This window comes from Sarcophilus harrisii, chromosome 2 (assembly GCF_902635505.1).
Source record: "Sarcophilus harrisii chromosome 2, mSarHar1.11, whole genome shotgun sequence".
Lineage (NCBI taxonomy): Eukaryota > Metazoa > Chordata > Mammalia > Dasyuromorphia > Dasyuridae > Sarcophilus > Sarcophilus harrisii.
In genome coordinates, this window is record NC_045427.1 from 150,475,159 (window position 1) to 150,497,669 (window position 22,511).

The 22,511-nt window shown below is 34.5% G+C and overlaps 1 protein-coding gene across 2 annotated transcripts in view; it reads right to left on the reverse strand.

Moving 5' to 3' along the window:
- The window catches only part of CFAP61 (cilia and flagella associated protein 61), a 324,804-nt gene that overhangs the window by 179,910 nt on the left and 122,383 nt on the right, over positions 1 to 22,511 (reverse strand). Inside the window, exons 14-17 of one of the 2 annotated variants that reach the window (XM_031951048.1) lie at positions 19,400 to 19,526; positions 17,835 to 17,912; positions 14,327 to 14,533; positions 7,205 to 7,339 (exon numbers count right to left, since the gene is read on the reverse strand). In XM_031951048.1, coding sequence (XP_031806908.1) covers positions 7,205 to 7,339; positions 14,327 to 14,533; positions 17,835 to 17,912; positions 19,400 to 19,526 — 547 coding nt within the window. The remainder of the gene's footprint in view (positions 1 to 7,204; positions 7,340 to 14,326; positions 14,534 to 17,834; positions 17,913 to 19,399; positions 19,527 to 22,511) is intronic. The other variant, XM_031951049.1, reaches the window with a different exon arrangement.

The window sequence follows — 22,511 nt, forward strand, 5'->3', positions numbered from 1 at the left end:
AGTAATAGTAGCTGACATTTTAAAAGCACTTTGAAGCTTGCAAAAGCACTTTGCATACATATTTATTGAATTGTAAGCATCCCAACAATCCTATGAGAAAGGTCCTAAAGGTAGAATCTCCATTGTACAGATGTGTTCACTGGGGCTCCAAGAAGGGTTGCACAGTTGGGCCCAGGGAGTGAGTGTCAGGGCAACATTCAGACCAAGTTCTCTTGACTCTGAGGCCACTAGAAGAAGAGGCATTTTTTTCTTTTTAGGTTGCCCACTTCTAATTCTGTTTTGTCATCTTTTCTTTTCTTTTTGTTTTAAAGCATCATTTTTTACTGTGATTCCCTTCACCTTGAAAGTGCATTTTGAGAATGCTGTAAGAGCCACTTAGTGCCCTCAGAGCTAAGATCCAGCCGAGGATGCTCTGCACTTGGGCCATCGCTCTTCCGAAGCACCACAGCAGTCACATTATGTATCCTGGGGCACTTCTGAACCTTGATGGTATTCATTACCATAGCTCAGCAGGAAAGAGAATATTTTTTTTCTCCCTGCTGGGCTGTGGCATGAGCTCAGACAGCACTCAGGAAAACCTCAGGATCTGCTCTTTTAGATGATGTGAGACTTCTTTTTCACCAGAGTAGCTACCAAAGGAAAATGAGGCATACTGAAAATGAATGGACAAAATGACTGCTTTAGAGGTTGTTGGGGGGATGAGGATATCTTAATTCTATTTTTAAACAGGAATTTCTAAATGATGCAGTTTTAAATTCAGGTTCTCTTTGAATCTTTGAAGGGGATAATTCCTATATATTACTAATAATTACATGAAAGGTCTATTCCTGTAAATTAAAGGATGCTCAATGTCTCTCCTTATTGTCTGTCAGTACTAAAAACAACTTAAAGATTGGTAAGAATTTTAAATCTGAAAGTAAGCTTCATCAATATTTATTCTAGAGATTAAGAAAGAAGCATGATTGATTAGCATTGAATATATAAAGGTTAGGGAGAAACTTTATCTTTAAAGCTCCTTCAAAGGTGATCATAAAGCTTCAAGGGTCAAATGCTACCTTTCCCACCCCAGCCATAATAATAATTCAGGTTCTCGATTTCCAGCATTAGCCATAAGATTATTCACCTTCACACAAGGACCAGGGGACACAGAGTATCATTATCTATCAATCCATAGGGCTACATGAATGAATCCCATATATACTCTTTGCTCCTCACACAAACAGGATTAGAGCTTCCTCTGCTCTATAAATCTCTATAAATATTTCCACATGTGTTAAGGAGACATTTTCTCCATGGGTCACAGAAGGAAAAGCTAAGAATCATAGGATAATTTTAACATGATGTTAAATATCAATATTATAATCACAAGGTTATGACAAAGATGTTAGACCACTCTGGCCCCATACCATTTCCACAGTCCTTTCGGTGTCAGGCTTGCAAATATAAATTCATTATGCAAAATTGTTAAAGGTTTTTTTTTAAAAAAAGAATCTGAAAATGGTTCACTTTTTATCAAAATTCAAGCATTTTATGCCAATAATCTACAAGATAATGAAAATTATTTTCAAAATACTTAACTTTTCAGAAGTTTGAGTTTTTTTATTCTAAAAATAGAAATATTAACTTAGAATTTAAATCAGCAGAGCTGGATTCAAATCAAACCCTAGAACTCAATTTCTTTATCACAAAATGGGAGTGCTGTGACATTAGATGATCTCCAAGGTTCTTTCAACCTCAAAATCCTGTCAATTTTAAACTGCTTATCAAAGAGCCCATTGGCTGTGTTCTATCTCCTTTCTCCTACTTTTCCACAACCTGTCCCTGTGTGTTGAATATACTTTCTCCTGATTTCTATCTCTTAAGTTTCCAGCTTCCTTGAAAGGTCAGCTGTAACCTCCTACATGAAGCCTTTTCTGACCCTAGATGAAGACTGACTAATGTTCCTCCCCCCCCCACCCAAATTATTTTGTAACTTGTATATTTATATGTTACTTCCCCATTATTATTTTAAGCTCTTTGAGGGAAAGTATGGGGACAATGAGAGTTTGTCTTTGTATTCCTAGTATCTAGCAGAATATGATGACACATAATAGGAATGTAATTAAATGTTTATTAATTGACTGATTAATATGACAGAAGAACCATGTAGTGGAAGGAATAGAGTAATGGTTTGGTAGTCAGAAGATGGATCTAAGTCCTGCTTTTGCTGTCCTCTTAATATGTCTGAACAAATTATTTAACCTCTCTGTGGGTCAGTTTCCTCATTTGCAAAATGGAATTGGACTAATGTGCTTCCTTCTCTAAAATCTCTATGATCCTGAAAATAATCAGAATTTGATAGCTGAATGCATAGAAGAGTCTCATATGTGGTCCCATGCTAGCTTTCGCAATGAGAACAATAAATATATGATCTCAGACGCCAAGGAACTTTCAGTCTAAAAATGATACTAATGAATGAGATTCATGAAAATAGTTCCAAGAATCTCAGAAAAGAGTTTGACTATAAGTAGAACACATTATACTTTTATATACAGACTTAAATATATGGAAAATTTCTGTATAGGACTATAGAGAAGTAAATCTGAATTACAGAGTAGATTTAAATTGGGAAAATATACTATAGATACATTTACAATATAACATATCTTGATTCACATTCAGGATAAGCTAAAGAATATTCATGATTTCACTATATACATGGTACAGAAAGAAGCATTAATTAAACTGAGAAATCTCCATCAAAAAGATGCTAAAAAGGTGATCTCCAGAAATGCACATGGAAACTAGACTGCTGGCAATGAAAGTAAAGAAGTTTAAAGAGGGGTGGGAAACAATTAAACTAGGAGAAAATCTAGCAGGTGCTGAGTAGAATAATGAAATTTACTAGGACAGCAGATGTACAAGTGAAACTGTATCCAGTAACAGTCCATCAGATGGTAATTATACTTGGACTGAGGGAAGAACAGTCAGAGATGAAAAGAAGCAATTCAAAGGGTAACTAATGCCAGTAAGTAACATCTTTGCAAGAGATCACATTCTAGGAGAATAGGAATATATCTAAACTTAAGAAGGATGATGTTTAATACATTGTGATTTACTTTGGGAAAACAAAAATAGACAATCCCGTGTCAAAATCATGTAAACTGATCAAAAACTTGTCCCCACCTAAAAAAACCCCCCACAACTTACATAGATCATTTAAAAGGACACTCATTTTTAAAGTATGATTAAATGGCAGCATAAAAGATTGATTTGGACCTTTAAAGCCTTGGGCTAGGTTTAAAAAAAAAAAGGATTCCAGGATAAGCTATAACAACTACATATTTTAAGAATTATGTTTTTAGGCCTATTTGCTTCTCTTCCCTTTCTTCAATATTTTCTTGTCACAGGCAGAGACAACCAGGGACCCAGATATGTGCCATTCAGATACAGCATTTGTTAGAAATCTGTCTCCAAATGAAAGAAATTATCTTAATGGGAAAGGCACTGAGACCCAGCACACATTCAATCTTAGGGACTACTTGCACATGCTAGGACAGTTTACTTCTGTAGAATGAATTAATCCTCTCTAAAACAAAGTTTGTCCCTAGGGTCAACCCAATCCTTTAGGCAGCTGCAACTAAACACTACCACAAACGCCAAGAGATCCATACCTGGACACACTAACAAATTATTCCCACTGACTCATATTCCCTAAGTGTACAAATTCATATTATTTCCTCTTCTTCTCATCCTCTTTCCCTCCCCTCCCTTCTCTCCTTCTCTTCCTCCCTTTCTCCCTCCATTCTTCTTTTTCTCTCTCTCTCCCTTTCTCCCTCCTCTCCCTCCCTCTATCACTCTCTCTTTCTCAACTCTCACTCTCACCCTCTTCTCTCTCCTCCCTCTCTCTCTCCTCCTCCCTTCTCCCTCTCTCTTCTTCTCCCTCTCTCTCTGTCTGTCTCTCTGTGTCTGTCTCTGTCTCTCTTGTCTCTTTCTCTTCCTCCTCCTCTTTTTCTCTCATTCCTTCCTGTCACCCCTTCCATTCCTCTCTCTAACTCTAGTAAATATTCCAATGATAACACTAACTCTTTTCACATTCATTTTCTAAATGTAAAACATTCCACTCCTCTAGGACTAGTTTCTTATTCAACCCTCTTCCACTGATTTCCAGCATCAGGAAAATGTTTCAACTGCTCCCTTAAAGCCTAGGCAATAGTTACAAACTAGGCAGCTCAGTCAGTGCTCTCTTCTATTAGGCCCCACAGCTGCTCCTGCTTCAGTCTATTACTGAGGAGAGGCAGCACCTGGCACAGGAAAGAGGCAAAAGACTTACAAGCTGCCCTTGTAACAATTACTAGGTCTGTGACCTTGGTTGGTTAAGTCACTTCATATTTCTGAGGCTCAATTTCTTCAACTATTTAAAAAAAAGGGGGAATAGTGAACTACCTGTCTCATGATCTTGTTATAAGGAAAGCATTTGGTAAACAGTAATATGCTTTATAGAAAGGAGTGGTTATGATTATGACAGTTGACAAGCAGCATTTATTTAATAAATATCTTTTGATAGTAAAGTACAAGAATTTTTGTCATCTGTGATTAGCTATAATAAAATCTAAAACTTATTTTTATACATTTAAAAATGTTCAAATGAATTCCAGGTCAGAAATGAGTAAAGTTTCCTTGATACAGTCAGATTTCCTAGGTGAATTCCTCAGAATTTTATCTAGCTACACTGTAGCTGATTTTCTTCAGTGACTTTTCCATTATGGTTAGGCAAGTAAGTGCAAGCCTGTCTTAATAAAAACAAATCAGCCTGATTTTAATAACAATGAAGAAGAAAACACCTAAAGATATGTCCATATATGTGGCAACTAAAGATTTTGGAGTTAATTTTGTTTTATCTTGTCTGTGTCAGTGGTAACATAATTGGCTGCATTTCCAGGTAGATGGATCATAAAAATGAATTTCATAAAATTACCAATAAAATATGGTTTAGAGGGTAAGACTAACTGGAAAAAAAATCACCAAAGCTTATTATATCTCATGCTTCAGATTATGTATTGATTACTCACTTGGTCAGAAAGTTCTTCCCTTAATACTTGTTGACTATCAGACTATTATTAATCTTCATGACTTTCTTCTGCAGCTTGTGGTAAAAGCTCATTAGTCTATTTGCTATGCCCATTCTTATGGCACAATACTTGGAAGACAGTCAATTAGTAGAATCTATGGGGGAGATATTGTATCAGGGACACTTATCAACTAAACTAGACTGAAAGAACTAAGTCATTGTGCAGAGGTCACCAAACTGCCATGAAATGATAAATTCCAATCACTGCTGACCTGTGCCAGATTCAAATTGGCAACCTACTGAGCTGAAAAGCTTTCTATCCCATTACTAATGCTTGGAGTGATCTGTTCCCTTGAAAATTGACTTCCTAGGTGAAAGCAAGGAAATGGAAGGCAACACTAAGAATAAATTGGATGAAAGCTATGAAAAGTAAGTGATCAGATAAATTTATGAAAATTGTGAAAGAACTAGAGGGGCACAAATAATGCAGTACATAGGGAGATGTGAAATTTAAAAGAGCAAAACAGAATTTTGTGAATAAACAAAATCATTTAACCACATCTAACTCAACCAATAGAAAATCTATTGCCCGAAGAATGAACATATTATTATATAACCATCATTCCAATATCTTCTTTTGCATTATTTTGCCTTAGTCAACAAATTTTAAAAAGAGGACACTTCAACATTTTCTAACTCAATCAATATTAAAATATTTTAAGAATAGCACCCTTAAAGTTCTACTGCCAAGAAAGCTTAACAAACCACAGCTAATATTAGTTTTTTTGAAAAAGTAGATTTGATTGAAAACAAATTATTATCACTTAATCATTTAACTAGTGGATGGTTGTAATTTTGCCCTATAGCAATGGGGGGAGGTGGATTTCTTTGTTACTAAATCCTTAAATTCAAACTGGGAATCTTTTGGACCACTATAAATAAAACCAAATAAACAAAAACAAAAAACAATATGTTGAAATGGTGATTAAAGAATGAATATTTGCATCCAGGTCTTCCAAAATAAAAAAATCTAGGACACAGCAACCATCCTGAAGAAAACTCAATTATCTCAAATAATGTAGAGAAAAGAGCCCAGAAATAACCTTTAAAGCAACTGTTTGGCCTCTTCAAAATTGAGCTTTTATAAAGCAATCATCATCTTGAGTAGTACTTGGATGTAAACTAGGAATTAAGACATAATGGGGATGGGGAAGGAGAAGGGGAAGAAAAGACATTGTTACAATGTGCTGTACAAGGCACTAACATTTGTAGAAATTTTCATCTCTTAGAGATAACATTTGTCTCAGAGGAATTGTTTTTTAGATCTTAAAAGCTTACACTTTTCGATTTTTCTCCAAGGGGAATTGTGTTTTTGTTTTATGGCAATTTTTCTATTTTTTTTAAGAAGAAAAACAATTTACTCCAAATAGACATTTATAGGAATGATGATTCTACATGTTTTTTCCTCTCTCATCTTCTTTTGTTATTGGAAATAGCTGTATAAATTTCTGACCTTAAAAATCAGATTTTTTTATTTCATCCCATTACCTTGTGATATTTTTCTATTCTTATAATAAGAAAAGCTTCTCTTGCTTGGGCAAATGCATTCATTTTAAGGTCAAATATCTTAGCAGCCCAAGGGTATCTAATATGTTTCTGTTAATCATTCTTGACATTCTGCAGTAGTATTCAGAATTTCCCTCCAGAAGCCAACTAAATAAACATGACTTTAAGACTAAAAAACTATCTAAAACATATCAAATACTATTTCTGTCAGTTTTGTCTTGAGTGACATAGAATTTTTTGTCATGAACCCAAAAATAGACTGAGAAAGGTTTACCATTTAAAATGATTGTAGAAAGAAAAAGTGTACTATAAATGCTGTTCACGTTAGAAAAATACCCACCTCCCTGTATTTAGTTGTTTGTTTTTAGTGATCACTACACAAGGTTACTGTTTTAATGTTCAATTTGAAATGAGTATTTTGGATACAGTAGTGCATTAGCAAGGCTTAGGCTGTAAGGGTATGAACACCAGGTTCACTGTAATTAAGAAGCAGCCTATTCAACACTAAGACAGTAATGTCATCCCATCTGCCAAACCCTGCATTAGCTGGCACTATGCCTCTTGCCTGCTGCTGCTTCTGTTACCCACCTGATCCTTGGAGACCTCCTTTGATGGAGCATTTATGCCAAGCTCTTCCAGAGGATAGACAATCTGTCGTCTTGGTCGCACGGGAACCAAGTAATGAAGGGCAGATGTCAGGGAATGGGCATAGGGATTCTGAAACTGAAAGACAGCAATCTATATTTTAGCAAGGAGAATGTCAGAACAGTGCATCACAGATGTCGGGTATATGGCTTACAGTGAGAAAATTCTTAACTCGGTTGGCCAAATCCAAGAGAAAAATCAGCAAATAAACAAACATACTCTTAGAGCAGAGGAATGAATTGCAGATAATGCCTGACACTAATGAAGATAATTATGAGAGTAATTACATTACTATCTCTGTGGGAATGACAGATAAACAAGTGGTTTGGTTTATGGGATTTTTCAGTACAAGTATTTTCCCCAGGAGAATATTCTTCTCCATAGTGATCATGAATCAGCTTGATTTGACCTCATTAAGCTATGTTATCTGCTTACTGTTAACCTTTGCTTGTTTGGCAAAAGATGCTTTAAGAAAACACATAGACCGAAATGTCATCCAAGTGAGCTACTTAAAATGAACCTAAAAATATCTCTCCTGTTGCAAAGCATGTATTTCTAAATATCTTCAACTGAATCTTTCTGGATGAAATAAACTAAAGGAAATGAAATAATAAAATGCCAAGTGTGGGGAGGGATGCATTATCTCAATTTGACATACATTAATGTTATATTACAAATAGAATTACTGCTTCATGAAATTCATTCTGACAAATAATGCACTGATGAGAAAGCACTAAAATATTTATTTAGCATTTATTATTAAGAGCTATTAGTACAAATCAATGGTGGAAGAACTGGGAGTAGGAGGAAGTAACCACTTCATTTTAGAATTTCTGAAAGAAAAGAAGGAAATTAGGCATAGCCTAATATGTTCTAGATTTTTAGAGAATAGACTGCAAAGGTTTCAGCAAAAAGAGAGGATTTTATGGACTGGAATTCAATAAAAGTCAGGTGAAGAGATGTAAGTTCTCAAAAAAGGAAATCAAGCCAAAAAAGAAAACAATTTTAAAGAATGAAAGAGGAATTGTCTAAAGAAATCAGTGCAGACTATTGATAAGAGAAATGCAAATTAAAATAATTCTGAGGTACCACTTCATGCCTAAGATGACAGGAAAATAGTAAGAAGGGATGTAAGGAACTGGGATACTAATGCATTGCTGGTGGAATTGTGAATTGATTCAACCATTCTGGAGAACAATTTGGAACTATGCCCAAAGGGCTATCAAATGTATATACCCTTTGACTTAGCAATGTCTCTCAACTGAATCCCAAAGAGATCCTAAAAGAGGGGAAAAGACCCACATCTGCAAAAATATTTGTAGCAGCCCTTTTTGTAGTGACAAGGAATTGGAAACTGAGTGGATGTTCCTCAGCTGAGGAATAACTGGGTAAGTCATCGTATATGAATATTATAGAATATTATTGTTCTGTAAGAAATGACCAGCAGGATGATTTCAGAGAGGCCTGGAGAGACTTACATGAACTGATGCTGAGTGAGATGATGCTAAGACTCAAGAGAACATTATACACACAGCAACAAGATCATGTGATTACCAACTGTGATGGACGTTGATCTTTTCAACAATGAGGTGATTCAAGGTAATTCCAATAGACTTGGGATAGAAAGTGCCATCCACATGCAGACAGAGAACTGTGGAGACTGAATGTGGATCAAAGCATGGTATTTGCACCTTATTGTTGTTTGTTTTCTTGTTTTTTTTTCCTTTTTGATCTGATATTTTTGTGCAGCATAATATGAAAATGTTTAGAGAAACTGTACATGTTTAACCTATAACAGATTGCTATCTTGGGGAGGGAAGAAGAGGGAAAGAGGAGAAAAATTTGGAACACAAGGTTTTAAAGAGGTTGAATGTTGAATGTTGAATGTTGAATGTTGAAAACTACCTTTGCATATATTTGGAAAAACTATTCTGATCAGGCACTCTTATCAGCAAACATTTTTTGAGTACTTCCCCCCCACAATATATATATATTATTTATGTGTATTTTATATTTAAAAAAATAAAAAAAATCAAAGGATTAGATGAAGATAAAAGAATATGGACCCTAGAGTCACTGTTGAAAAATTACCCATGCCTATATTTTGTGAATAAAAAGCTTTAATTAAAAAAAGAAAGTAACTTCATATAAATATTTCAAAATACAGCTGAATCTTGGTAGTGAAGGTGCAGTCTCTACATATGCAGAGTTTGCTCTCCTTTAACAAAATCCTTATGCTACTCAAAAAAAAAAGGGGGGGGGCCCTAGAGTCAGTATAGAATCATGGAGGTTTATTGGGTAGAGTGACTATGTCACTACATGGTCAAATGTGCATTTTAAGGAAATCATTTTGGCAGGTTTGGGGAAGGATAAATTAAAGAGGAAAGAGATTTGAGCTGGGAAACAAACCAAATGGGTTAGAGACAAGAGACTGATGTTATGATGTGAGCAAATAAAGAGGACAGAGGAAAGTGATAGAGATGACAAGATTTGTCAACTTTGGATAGGATATGTAGGTTGAGGGAGTGTGTGGATCTAATTTGTTGCAAATCTAAGTGACTGGAAGGATGATGGGACCCTAGTCAATGACAGGAAAGTTTGGAAGAGGGATGGGTTTCTGAGAAAAAATAATGTAATGAGATCTTAATCCTGTACAATTTGGCCTATCCTATCCAAAACTAAAAAGTTGGATGTAGAGCTCTTACTCAACAATTAAGTGCTTTGGAGTACAGAGCCCTCCTTCTAGAGGGTTCTTGCAATATTCATGAAGGGAGTGAGTATGAAGGATTTTCCAATTGGCCCCTGTTCAGCTACTGCTGTGGTTAAATTGTAACTATTCTGAGTTCTGAGTTCAGAATTTAGAGTGTTGGAAATCTGAGGAAAGAGTCAGATTAGAGGATGTTGAGGGATTAAGGTAGGTACAGCTATATTAGAGACAAGTCACAAGGTTGTCTATGTGAGGAGGATAAGATTTAACCACACTTCCTATTTGATGGAAGAGTCGCACACTCCTTGGGGCTTTCGTTTTTAAGACTACTGTATAGAAAATCTGTGATGCTCCCAGTGAGGAAACTCCCTTCACCAATGCAGATCTATAACTGGTCTGTGGAGACCTTCCCCACAGCACTGGGAGACTCAGGCAGTTTCACATAGCTAGTAAGTGTCAGAAGAGGGTCTTGAACCCCAGCTTTCCTAATTCCCTTTCCATTATTCCATGTGTCTGTCAAAGCAGGGTAGAATCATTGCTTTGGGTCAAAGGGATAATGAAAACTAATGGTAGAGAAGAGGCAGAACTTTTCAATTCATTGTGCTTTCTTATTTATTTCTAGCCCCTACACCAGTGATGAGTTCCTCCCAGGGCTATCAGTTTGGGGAGAAGAGCAAACTGGTCATCCTTGGTAAGGGAGTTTTTTCATTTCCTCTCCCAGAGCTGCCCTCGCCTTTCCAGACTCAAGCTCTTTGTCTCAGCTGCCATCTCATTCTGGGCTCTTCCCTCAGCATTTAAGGCTCTCTCATCCAGGAACATCCCTTTGCTATGCCAGCCCCCTCTTCCCCTGGTACATTCCTCCTGGGGATACCATTTTGGAAAGAAGCACAGTCAGCCATCCTTCATTTCCTTCCTACTTCTACTTAAGATTCTCCAGACTTCAACACATATCCCTAAGCCAGGAGGAAAAGGATTTACCTTCTATCCATCACACCTTTTCAATTCCCTTTTGTGGATTGGTTTCCCCCCTCCATTAGATTGTAAACTCCTCAAGGGCAGAAACCATCTTTTTGCTTGTATTTGTATCCACAATGCTAAGTTTAGTGTCTGGCATGTAGGAAACCCTTAATAAATGCTTATTGTTTCACCTTGCCTTTCTCCTACTTTATTCTAAAGGTAGAGTAGTGCTATCTGTACTCTTCCCTACTCCCAGGAAGAATGGCTACATTTAAAGTTGCCTAGGATGGTGTATATCATAGGCCACAGCACTCATTTCTAACTCTAACAGTAGCCCAGGCATCTTTGGGTATCAGTGAGGTTTTCTCCAGCACTGATCCTGGCACAAAACCAGCATCATAAGAAGGCCTGCTCAATGGTCTTATATATATGACACTTACTAGCTGTATAACCCTAGGCAAGTCATTTAACTCCATTTAGCTCCCAAAAAAGGCTTGCTCAAGTGAACCTCTAACTTCTGAGGAGTTTCCAGGATGGGTGGACATGAGTCTTTGCTGATAGTCTTAGGTCCTTCCCTGCTAGGATCTGTTTTACAGGAAAAGAATTGTAACAGAAGGAAAAGTTCAAACACCAGATATATACGTAAGAGAACACTAAATAGGATGTTTGTCACTAGAGTCAGGGGAACTACCTCACAGATAATAAAGTTCTTTATTAAAAATCATAGTAATAATAATAGCTAGCAGATATACAGAAATTACATATCAAATTTTCAGATGATAGAGAACTAGGATGCGTTGTTGGAATGCTAGGCGACAGGCTAAGAATACAAAAAAGTGCTTGACAAGTTAGGACATTGGGCCATACTGATTAGATGAAATTTAAAAGAGACAAAAGAAAAGTTTTTGATAACTTGATGATTCATCTGGAAAAAAATCCTGAGGTTTAGTGAACTGCAGGTGAACTACAAGTTCATTATAGTGTGAGAACTAAGAGAGAGAAAGCAATCTGAAAGTACTGTCCAGGACTAGGGAGGGAACAACTCTGGTCAGGTCAAAGCGGGAGTATTGTGTATGGATAGGATGCTTCTTAGGAATGTTCAGAAAAGAGGAATAAGGATAGGAAGGAACTCAAGGTCAGGTCACATCAGAATGAATTTAAGGAAGTGAAGCTGTCTATTCTGAAGAAGAGAAAATAATTGCTTTCTTCAAATATCTGAAGCTCTATCACACTGAAGAGGAATTCAACTTACTCTGCTTTGCTCCAGGGGGCAGAATTGGGAATGATAGGTGAAAAATGCAAAGAAATAAATTTAGGTGTTGTGTAAGGAACTTCCTAAAAATTAGACCCTCAGGTGATATTGGGATCCCTATCCCTGTTAGACTGCAAGCAAAATTAGGAAGATAATTCACTAGGTATTGTTTAGGTAATTCTAGGCTAGATATAGGCTGAATTTGATGGCTTTTGAAGTCTCTTCCAACTTAGATCCTGTGATTTCTATTTCTTTCACATTTCTTCAATGTCAGAGAATTCTAGGAAATGATCTCCAGAAATTTATAATCATTTAATCCTAAAAATTTAGGTACCTAAATTTATACCTAAAAAGAGGTATAAAACCCCTAATGAAGTGTTTGTTTAATGTGAGTTCTGAAGAACTTCATTTATTTCACAAATGTTTCAAATATTATATTCCTAATTTGCTTTAAAAAAAAAAAGCAGCCTAGTAATGCTGAATGTAATTAAATAGATTGTAGTCAGCATAAGGCTTTCTAACTGAATTTCTTAAAGTATAAAGCACTTCAAGTTTCACAATACTGGGCTATAGGACAATCCAAATAGATTTTTTTAATAATCTTGATTAAATTTTCCAAAGATTGCACCTAACTTTATATTGTTCAATAAAATGTAGATGAAACCATCCAGATAATGCAAGTACAATAAATCAAAATGACCTTGCTTTGATTACTTGGATATTTTAAACATTAGTTTGTTGTTTTTGTCTGAGTTAACTACATAATTATCTCCAACTTTCACTTAAATCTATAGAAATACACACTAGCATAAAAAATGAACAATAAACATTTATCAAAACTTATACCTATGTTATATATTGTGTATAAAGGGCTCTTAATTCTGTATTTTAACATACATATACAAATATTAAATGAGTATCCAAAATACTACTATTTCATTATTTTTATGAATGGATTTACAGTATGTAGGTAACACTGTGAATAAAATGAAGAGTTTGGTATTACATCCTGAAAGACACCAAACCAGTATTAAAGAAGGAAATCTCCTTCTTTTAAAGAAGAAAATTTTGATGGTCCAGGGTTCCTGGTCTCCCCAAATTAAAATCTGGGTTCTTTGGATATTCTTGGAATGATTTTCATTTCCATTATCAGGAAAAATAACCCAACTGTCATTTCTAGCTCACAGCAAAAATCTTTTTCTATTGCACAATTTTCCCTTTTTCATTACCCCTCAAAACAAACAAATAAATCTATTAATAGATAATAAAGATTGTCAAAATCCTTGTTATATTCATGTATTTGCACAGTTTTACAAAATTTTAGGGTTGCTAAATCATATCATTTCAATTTATGTTGGCTCACTTAGGTTTTTAAAAGAAATTCAATAATTTCATTCAATCAGAACCTGACCTAACATATCTATTGGATCAAGAATGAATTCTAATATACTAACTTTCATCATTGAGGCTGATGTTTCATTGATCCATATTACCAAATTGAATCTACTTTACAAGAAAAACAAAGGCTAACTTTGGCAAACAGAAAATTTTATATGTTAAGATCATGGGACTAAAGGTTGGCCTATCACCTTGTAAGGTGATCACCTTTACAGAAACCTAACCCATAAGAAGGGCATATATTAATCTATATGGTCTATTGTAATATACAATATATATTACACATATATAAGCATATATATTCACAATGGAGTTTTTTACATTGTCACAAAGGCTGGAGTTTAGGAAACTTTGTCAGTATACTAGGCATACCAAAAATTGTTATTTTGGAACAACTTAATGCTGTTAGAAAAAAATAACAGTGTTATTTTGATGTTGCACAAATATACCTTGAGAAACAATATGAAATTCTGGCACCAATCTCCATATAATTTTTGATCTATGCTTTGTCTATGTATAACCTATTGTTTGTTCTAATTGCTTTAGTACAATTCAAAATATTTTTAGTCTAAAAAAGGTGTCAAAATAAGGGTAACCTTTTAAATTTTAATGAATATGGTATCATGAACATACAAGGGGCAGAAAGATGAATTGAGGAGGAAGGAAAGGATATCAGGAGTAAAGAACATGGAATATATTGGGAAATAAGATCCACCAAAAAGTGAATAAAGCCAGAGCAGATTTCTTTTACCTTGCCTACCCTTGATTGTGGGTAAATTACATAGTAGAGGCAGGATTTAAAGCTTAAGCGCAGGATCTCCTTCAGAAAATATTTTGTATAATGCTGGAATATGGGATTTAAAACAAAATGGTATATGTGACCATGTTCTTCTCGTTGATGATGACTAAAGTAAATAAAATCTTCAATGTTATAATGTGAACGTATGTACTCGATATCCTAGAAAACAGAAGGAAAAAAGAAACACCCTTTTAAGCATGCTGTATATAAACTACTTTTCTACAGCAAATAAGTATACAGCACTTGCTTCTATGCTTTGGTCTGTCTTAATCACTGAAGTCAGAAAACTGATTCTTTCTTGACCCAATGTTTAATTTTTAAAAAATAATAAAATTAAATTAAAAGCATATTTTCTATATTTGTGTTCTCCCTTGAGGATATCTGGCCATTTGCTAAACTATATTACAACAATGCCTCATTTTGGCATGGAGATAAATACTTCAATTCTTCAATTCTTAGCCAGATAGGGAGAGATTCATCACTAGCATTTTGGACCCTAAAGGATAAGGTTTTTAAAATCTGAAAACCCAATAATACTGAAGTAATATGATTTATTAAAAGTTACAAAATTTAAGTCAGGAAAGACATACATATGTGCCTCATCAAAGACCAAGCACATAAAACCTTTAGAGACTGGAATAAGAAGGCATTGAAATTATCTAGATTAGTTTATAAGAAAACTAACATTTAGGAAATCACTTCAGTTAGGACCAAAACAAATAAATCAGTTCAAACATTATTTCATGGAAACATTCTATCAAATGTTTCTATAAAATTCTGTATAGATATTTTTCATGTAGAGAAGCAATATAGTATAATGGCTAGAGAACTGGATTCTGTATCAAAGACCTGATTTCAATTCTGGCTTTTGACACATACAGGCAGCTACATAAAAATGTAACTTGCAATATAGTTGTTGATCTGTAAAAGTTTACATTTTCTTACCCTATGAAATCATAGGTCTGGAAAAACAAATATAGGCATACCTTATTTTATTGTGCTTCATTTTATTGCACTTCACAAATAATTACATGTTTTTTGTACAGATTGAAGGTTGGTGGCAACCTCATGTCAGCAAAACTATCAACACTATTTTTCCAACAGCAAGTGCTCACAGCATGTATTTGTGTAGCAGTTTAATAATTCTTGTAATATTTCAAACTTTTCATCATTATTTCATCTGTCAGGGTGGTCTGTGATCATGATCTTTGATGTTACTATTGCAATTGTTTTGGAGAGCCATGAACCATTTGTAGAAGGAGACAAACTTGATCAATAAATGTGTGTTCTGATTGTTCCACCTATCAGCTGTTCCCTGTCTCTCTCCCTCTCCTCTAACCTCCCTATACCCTTAGACACAGCAATATTGAAATTAGGCCAATTAATAACCCTACAATGGCCTTTCAGTGCTCAAGTGAAAAGAAGAGTTCGTCTATGCAGCAAATTTCAATGTTATTTTAAGAAATTGCTACAGCCACCTCAACCTACAGCAACCATCACCCTGATCAGTCAGCACCCAGCAACATCAAAGCAAAACTCTCCACTAACCAAAAGGGTATGAGGTTGAAAGCTCAGATGATGGTTGGCATTTTTAGCAATAAAGTATTTTTAATTAAGGTTTGTGGATTTTTAAAGACACAATGCCACCACACACTTGATAGACTACTATATAGTATAAACATGACTTATATATGCATTGGGAAACCAAAAAATTCATGTGGCTCACTTTATTGCAGTATTTGCTTTATTACAGTGGTCTGGAGCTGAGCCCACAATATCGCCAAGGTATGTCTATATGTACTAGTCCTGCTGAATTCCTGGTTAGGAAACTCCACCTGCCAATGCAGATCAGCACTTCCTGGGCAACCTCTCCTCTCAAAGGCCAGGGCAATGAATGATCACGAGACTAGACCAGAATTTCAGTCTGGAAGTATCAGGCTGAGGACGTGAAGCCAGGGTTTTCTGATCCCCAGGCCAACCTTCAGTCTGCTACTGCACTGGTCTCACTTGCCTGTCTCTGTCTCTTGGATCTTTGTGCATGGATACCTGCATGACTGATACTCCCATACATGCAAAGGTCATTCTCATCCTCAAACTTTTTTTAAGTCTTTTTGAATTAGACATCAGTTGAGAATCTTTGATAACACTTTAGAGACTTTCAGCTGAAATGTGAATTTGTTATGACTAGTCAGAGTCTGTACACATTTTCAGGAAATATTTGGTACGTCCTTCAGCACATCCACCTCCACTCAAGCCCTCTCTGATATCTTGTTGTGGGCTGGAAGCAATGCTGGCTCCTCCAAGGCGGTGTCTGGAGAAAGCAAGCTCTGGCAGGTTCTCCCACGCCAGAGAGACTCTGGGCAGGGACCGATGGGGGCAGCGTGTCAGCCATCCAAGCACCACTAGTGGCCTGGGAGAAGCCCTTTGGTCAGAGGGGTGAATCTGGAGGCCGTCGCAACGCTCCCAAGTGAAGGAGTTACAGCCTGCATTATTTGAGCCAGTACCCACATGACAAAATCCCAAATCCTTCAAGTATGTACAACCAATTAGCCTTGTTTTGATTGGCCTATTCTGATCCCTTGCCTTTGTCTCCTTTTATCTAGTCTTTTCATCAAGCCTTTTCTGAAACCACTGGGAACGAGGGACTCATCTATATTAATTGTGCTAAGGAAAACAAGGTAACGGTTCAACAACCATGTATATAGTTTTCTTTGCCAGCAGTGCACTCACTCAGACAGAAGGCAAATGTGCTGTGTTTTCATTATGTATTTGACTTGTTCCATTGGCATGTTCAGCAGACATGCCCGAAATGTGGAGAAAAGGTGTGAGGGAATGTGAAATGGAATGTTAATTGCAAAGAATCTACCTGTATTTCTTCATACCAATATGTACACATCATTTTAATCACTTGACTATTCATCTGTTAAGTACTTTTTATTATTTCCTATAGTTCAATCTTTTTAAACCTAACTAAAAAGGTAAAGGGGTTAAAGAATGCAAGCAAACTAAATTATTCTGTATTCAGGAGGGATAACCCTGCATAAAAATGTAAAGTTACTTGGGTATTCTTGTCAGTACCCTCAGCCTTCCCATTCCTGTGGGGGCATTGGGCACTGCCCCAATTTGCTGCAGTCTAGATCCAGTTCAGACAGGACACATTTTTTTGGTCTACTTCAATATTAGGCCCCACCTTTTTTTCAAACATATCTTTAAGCATTTTTGGTTGAAATCTGTCATAAGATTGGGACTAACACAATTTATTTTTTAAGTTAAAAAAAGGTTTGAAGTTTACCTAATTTATAAACAAACTGGAAAAAATAAACAACAATCTATCTAGATACCTAAGAAATGGAGACCTATTCACATTAAATTTAAAACAAAACTAAGAAAGGTATAATCTTGTGCCAATTCATGTTTAAAAAAATAATAAGCAAATGAATAAAATTTTAAAAATACTTACCATTTCATCTCTGATGATCGAAATCCCAACTATCTGATTTAAAATTTCAGCAACAAATGTCTGTACTTTTGTCCCATCCTAAAATGATGAGACAAGGAGTTAAGTTGTTAATTTTTAAATTATTATCATTAGTTAATAATAAATTATTTTAATTCCTGCAAAGTTTTAACTAATAATCAATCCTAGACTTAGACCAAAATAATTTGTTTAAAATCCTATTGGGAAGGGCTGTGGGAAGCTAGAAGAACGATTTGACTATTATAAATACTGATTAGATACCTTTGTGAAAAGGATAGCACCATATATGATGCTTTCTTCTTAAAACCTTTAAGAGAAATAAAAAAGCTTTATAGAGTGATTAGTCAAGGTTACATTTCTCTATCTAATGTAAACTTGTCTTCATTGTTATGAAAAAAGATACTTGCTACAAGAATAGTGCATTAGAAAAAAATGTTTAGTACAAAGTAAGAAATTTCAATTTAAACCTTTCTTCTTCCTTTCTCTAAATCAAAGCAAAGTGACTTTAATTTCTCTCACTTTTAGCTGTTTCATTTGCAAAATACAGATATTGCCTTACCTCTGCTTAACTGCAAAGGTATGGATGGAATGACTTTCTCAAGTCTTTTCATAGCGTTGAAGTCTCTGACACTGTTTGATTTATTATAAGGTGAACATATAAAGACAAAAAGATTTTGCATTGGACAGCTATATTCTTTTTTTTGTTTTTTATTTATTTTTATATTTATGAAGTTTTTTTATTTTTCTAATTATATGGAAAGATAGTTTTTAACATTCATTTTTGTAAGATTTTGAATTTCAAATTTTTTCTCCCTCTCTCTCTCTTACTTCCCCATCTCCCCAAGATAGCAAGCAATCTGATATAAGTTATACATGCACAATCATTTTTAAATATTTCCCAATTAGTCATATTGTGAAAGAAAAATCAGGAAAAAAAAGGAAAACCATGAGCAAAAAAAAGCAAACAAAAATAAAAGATGAAAATAACATGCTTCAATCTATATTTAGTCTTCATAGTGCTCTCTCTTGGAAGTGAATGGCATTTTTCATCCCAAGTCTTTTAAAAATGTCTTGGTCACTATATTGTTGAGAAAAGCTAAATCTATCAAGAATTGATCATCACTACTATTACTGTGTATAATGTTCTCCTGGTACTGCTCATTTCACTCACTATCAATTCATGTAGGTCTTTTCAGGTTTTTCTGAAATCAGCCTGTTCATTATTTCTTATAAAACAACAATATTTCATATTACATTCATATTCTGTAACTCATTCAACCATTTTTTAACTGATGAATACACCTCCTCAATTTCCAGTTCTTCACCACTACAGAAAAGAGCTGGTACAAACATTTTTGCACATGTGAATCCTTTTCCTTCTTTTATGATCTCTTTTGGGATACAGACCTGGTAATGACACTGCTAGATCAAAGGATATGCAGAGTTTTATAACCCTTTGGACATTGTTCCAAATTGCTCTCCAGAATGGCGGAATCAATTTACAACTGTACCCACAATGCATTGGTGTCTACTAATTGTATACTTACTGGATCTCTTCGTGCTGTATTATATTTTTCAAAATCCTCTAGTATGCTTTGACTCAGATTAAGTGTTTTGATGAGATTTTCAACAGCAGGTACATCATTGGTAGTTGCTAACCTTATATTAATTGACCTAGTCAAAGACATAAAGGATAAAGTTTTTAACACTTTTTAAAAGAACAAAAAAAATGTCTATTTCCTAAGGATTTTCTTTAGCCTTTAATTTTTTTGAATTTATAATCACAACATATGAAATAAGAAAGCTCAGATCATAGCTAACCTTTTATTTTCACATATAGTGATCTCAAAGTTTCACTTTAGAATGATAAAAATTTTTACACTGGACTTAATTTTGCCATATAATAAATTGAACCAAAATTCTGCTAAGGCCTAGTAAAGAGATAAGTAAGCTCTTGGGAATTATACTAATTTTTTCAGGTAAAAAGTTTCTAAATAACATTACTCAGCACTATTGATACACATAAATTTTGTAATTAGTCAGCTTTTAACTATGCTGAATTTTAATACTGTAATGTATCCTCCATAATATCTCATTGTGGCATAGAAGTAACTCCAGTTTCATGAAAATTATCTAAGTGGTGAATAAGTAAATTATGTCCAGGTCAAGCAATGTATTGTATGTATTTATACAGAATAAATACTAGCCTAAATTCAAAGTACCCACACAAGTTGAAATCATGAATTGTTGAAGAAGTTTCATTGTATGCTTAAAAGTTTTAAATATAATGATGCATTTTGCCAAGAAAATACATTTATCTATTGATGTCTGGTAAGAATATTATCTATCAATATCATCCTCACAACTTTTAAAAGACAGTTAAGAACTAAGCTTTGATTTTCTGAATAACAAAAGACCAAAGATAAAACTGTCATCAAATTATTTTTAAATACCAAGATAAACCCATCACATTGATAAAACATAATTGCTCCTTCAGAATCTGATTCAGAGACTTTGACCAAATTTTGGTGAATAAAACAACAATATAAATCTATCTTAATTCCCTATTTCATATTTAAAACAAACTAAGATTTTTTATGACTAATTTGCATATTTTCTTTAATGCATAGGACTTTTTTATACACATATATTATATGTTAACATATTCAAATCAATGAGAAGATGCAAAGCAATTTTGAAGCTTTCACCTTAATTGCATTGTCAAATCAGCTATCAGTAGGGTCCAAATATACTGACTAACAGTGACCTGCTTTCCTTTGCTGTGTAGCTAAGATTTTGGAATGTAAAATTTATTAGTTCATTCATTCAACGCGTATTTACTAGGTACCTCCTAAGTATATCATAATTTTTCACGATAGAGGATCCAGAAGAAATATATAAGAATCCTGTCTTCCAGAAAGTTACAATCTAGTTGTGAATGTAGGAAGCAATTAAGTAAAAATTTAGGATAATAATTGTCCAAATAAATGCTATAAGCAGTAAATGATCCAAGTGAATATTTTTCTGTGTTGAAGAACTGTTAGAAACTTTAGCAATTTGAAAAAGAAGTCCAAATCAGTACAATAGGGGCACAATGTGTTGTGCAAGTGTGTATGCGTCTTCTGACAGATAGGCAATGTACTCAATGGAAATGCTTAAAAGTTGATTATGAATTTCATCTAATTTATGAAACTTAGACCAAATTGTCTTCTCTGAGGCATAGTTCCTTCATCTCTAAAATGGGATGCTATAACTATAAGACAGAGATTCAAACCTGGGTCATCAATTCTAAATCCACTACACCTTTCAGTGCACCACAATGAAATCATCTACTGCATCTAACATAAAAACTTGCTAATACTTGAATTTTACCAAAAAGCTGCTAAGAAGTTGAATAAATTCTGTGTGCAAAATGATCTATTTGTTTATAATTTCCCTTCTTAGAAAATAAATAAATATTTCTTATCTAATCTAAGCTCTGTCTCTTAAATTAAACATGTTGACTGGTTCTAATTTACTATAGGTATATCATAGAGAAGAAATGGAATTAGCAAGTTACTGAGAGTTCATCAAAAAAAGTTAAATAAGAAGAAACCTTAAGCTATTTAATATCCCTCATTTAAGGGAAAAGATTATCCTGCTTTTAGTTTATATAACGTGCCAAGAATCTATTCCTTTATAATTATTTTTTGACATAGTGCCAAGGATTCATAATCTTCTTATTATTTTTTTCAAACAGGTAGTTTGGTTCCTACTTCATAGATTCTTAAATGCGCTACAAAAACAATGGGCTAGAAATACTGGAAAATATATTTGTGATTCTACTTTTAGACCATTTTTGTGTTTTCATTACTTTTCCCTGGGAGTATTAAATTACCATAAGATGAAAATTTTATGATGAAAAAGATACCCATATTCCAAAAGCTTAAAGCCAAGGTTTTCAGAGAAATTTGTCCTAATGACACGATGAAGTGCTAAAAAAAAAGAAAAAAGAAAGAAAGAAAAAAGAAGGAAAAAGGAAGGAAGGAAGGAGGAAAAAGAAGAACAAGAAGAAAGAAGAAGTAAAAGAAGAAAGAAGAAGCAGAAGAAGCAGAAGCAGAAGAAGCAGAAGCAGCGCAGAAGAAGAAGAAGAAGAAGAAAACTTACTTCTTGGAGGGAAGAAGTAAGAAGAGTCAAGAAGGAAAATAATTGAGATTAGAACAGAGAGAGAAAGCATTTTCCTGTAAGTATAGTAATACAAGTCAATAAATCTGAGTTTTTTCCAGAGTGGAGGAAAGATACAAGTTGATTTAATAAAGAAGTATTTAATGGAGTATGATCCAGATAGATAAGTAAAGATGTAGCATAGCATTTACTTTACTTCATGCAGTCTCCTACATGTCTATATCCACATATTTTAGTGTAGAGATAGATGTTTGTGTGCCCCCTATCTATCTATCTATCTATCTATATTTAGCACATAATAGTTGCTATGTTGGAGCTTCAAAGAATTGATACATACTATCTGACTGTAAGGAAAATTGTGTTTGCTCTTTTTCTTTCTTTCTTTTTTTTTTTTTTTTGGCTGAGGTAATTGGGTTTAAATGATTTGCCCAGGGTCACACAGCTTCCTAAGTAAAAAGCTACATCTAACGGGAATCTCATAATAATTCCATGCAA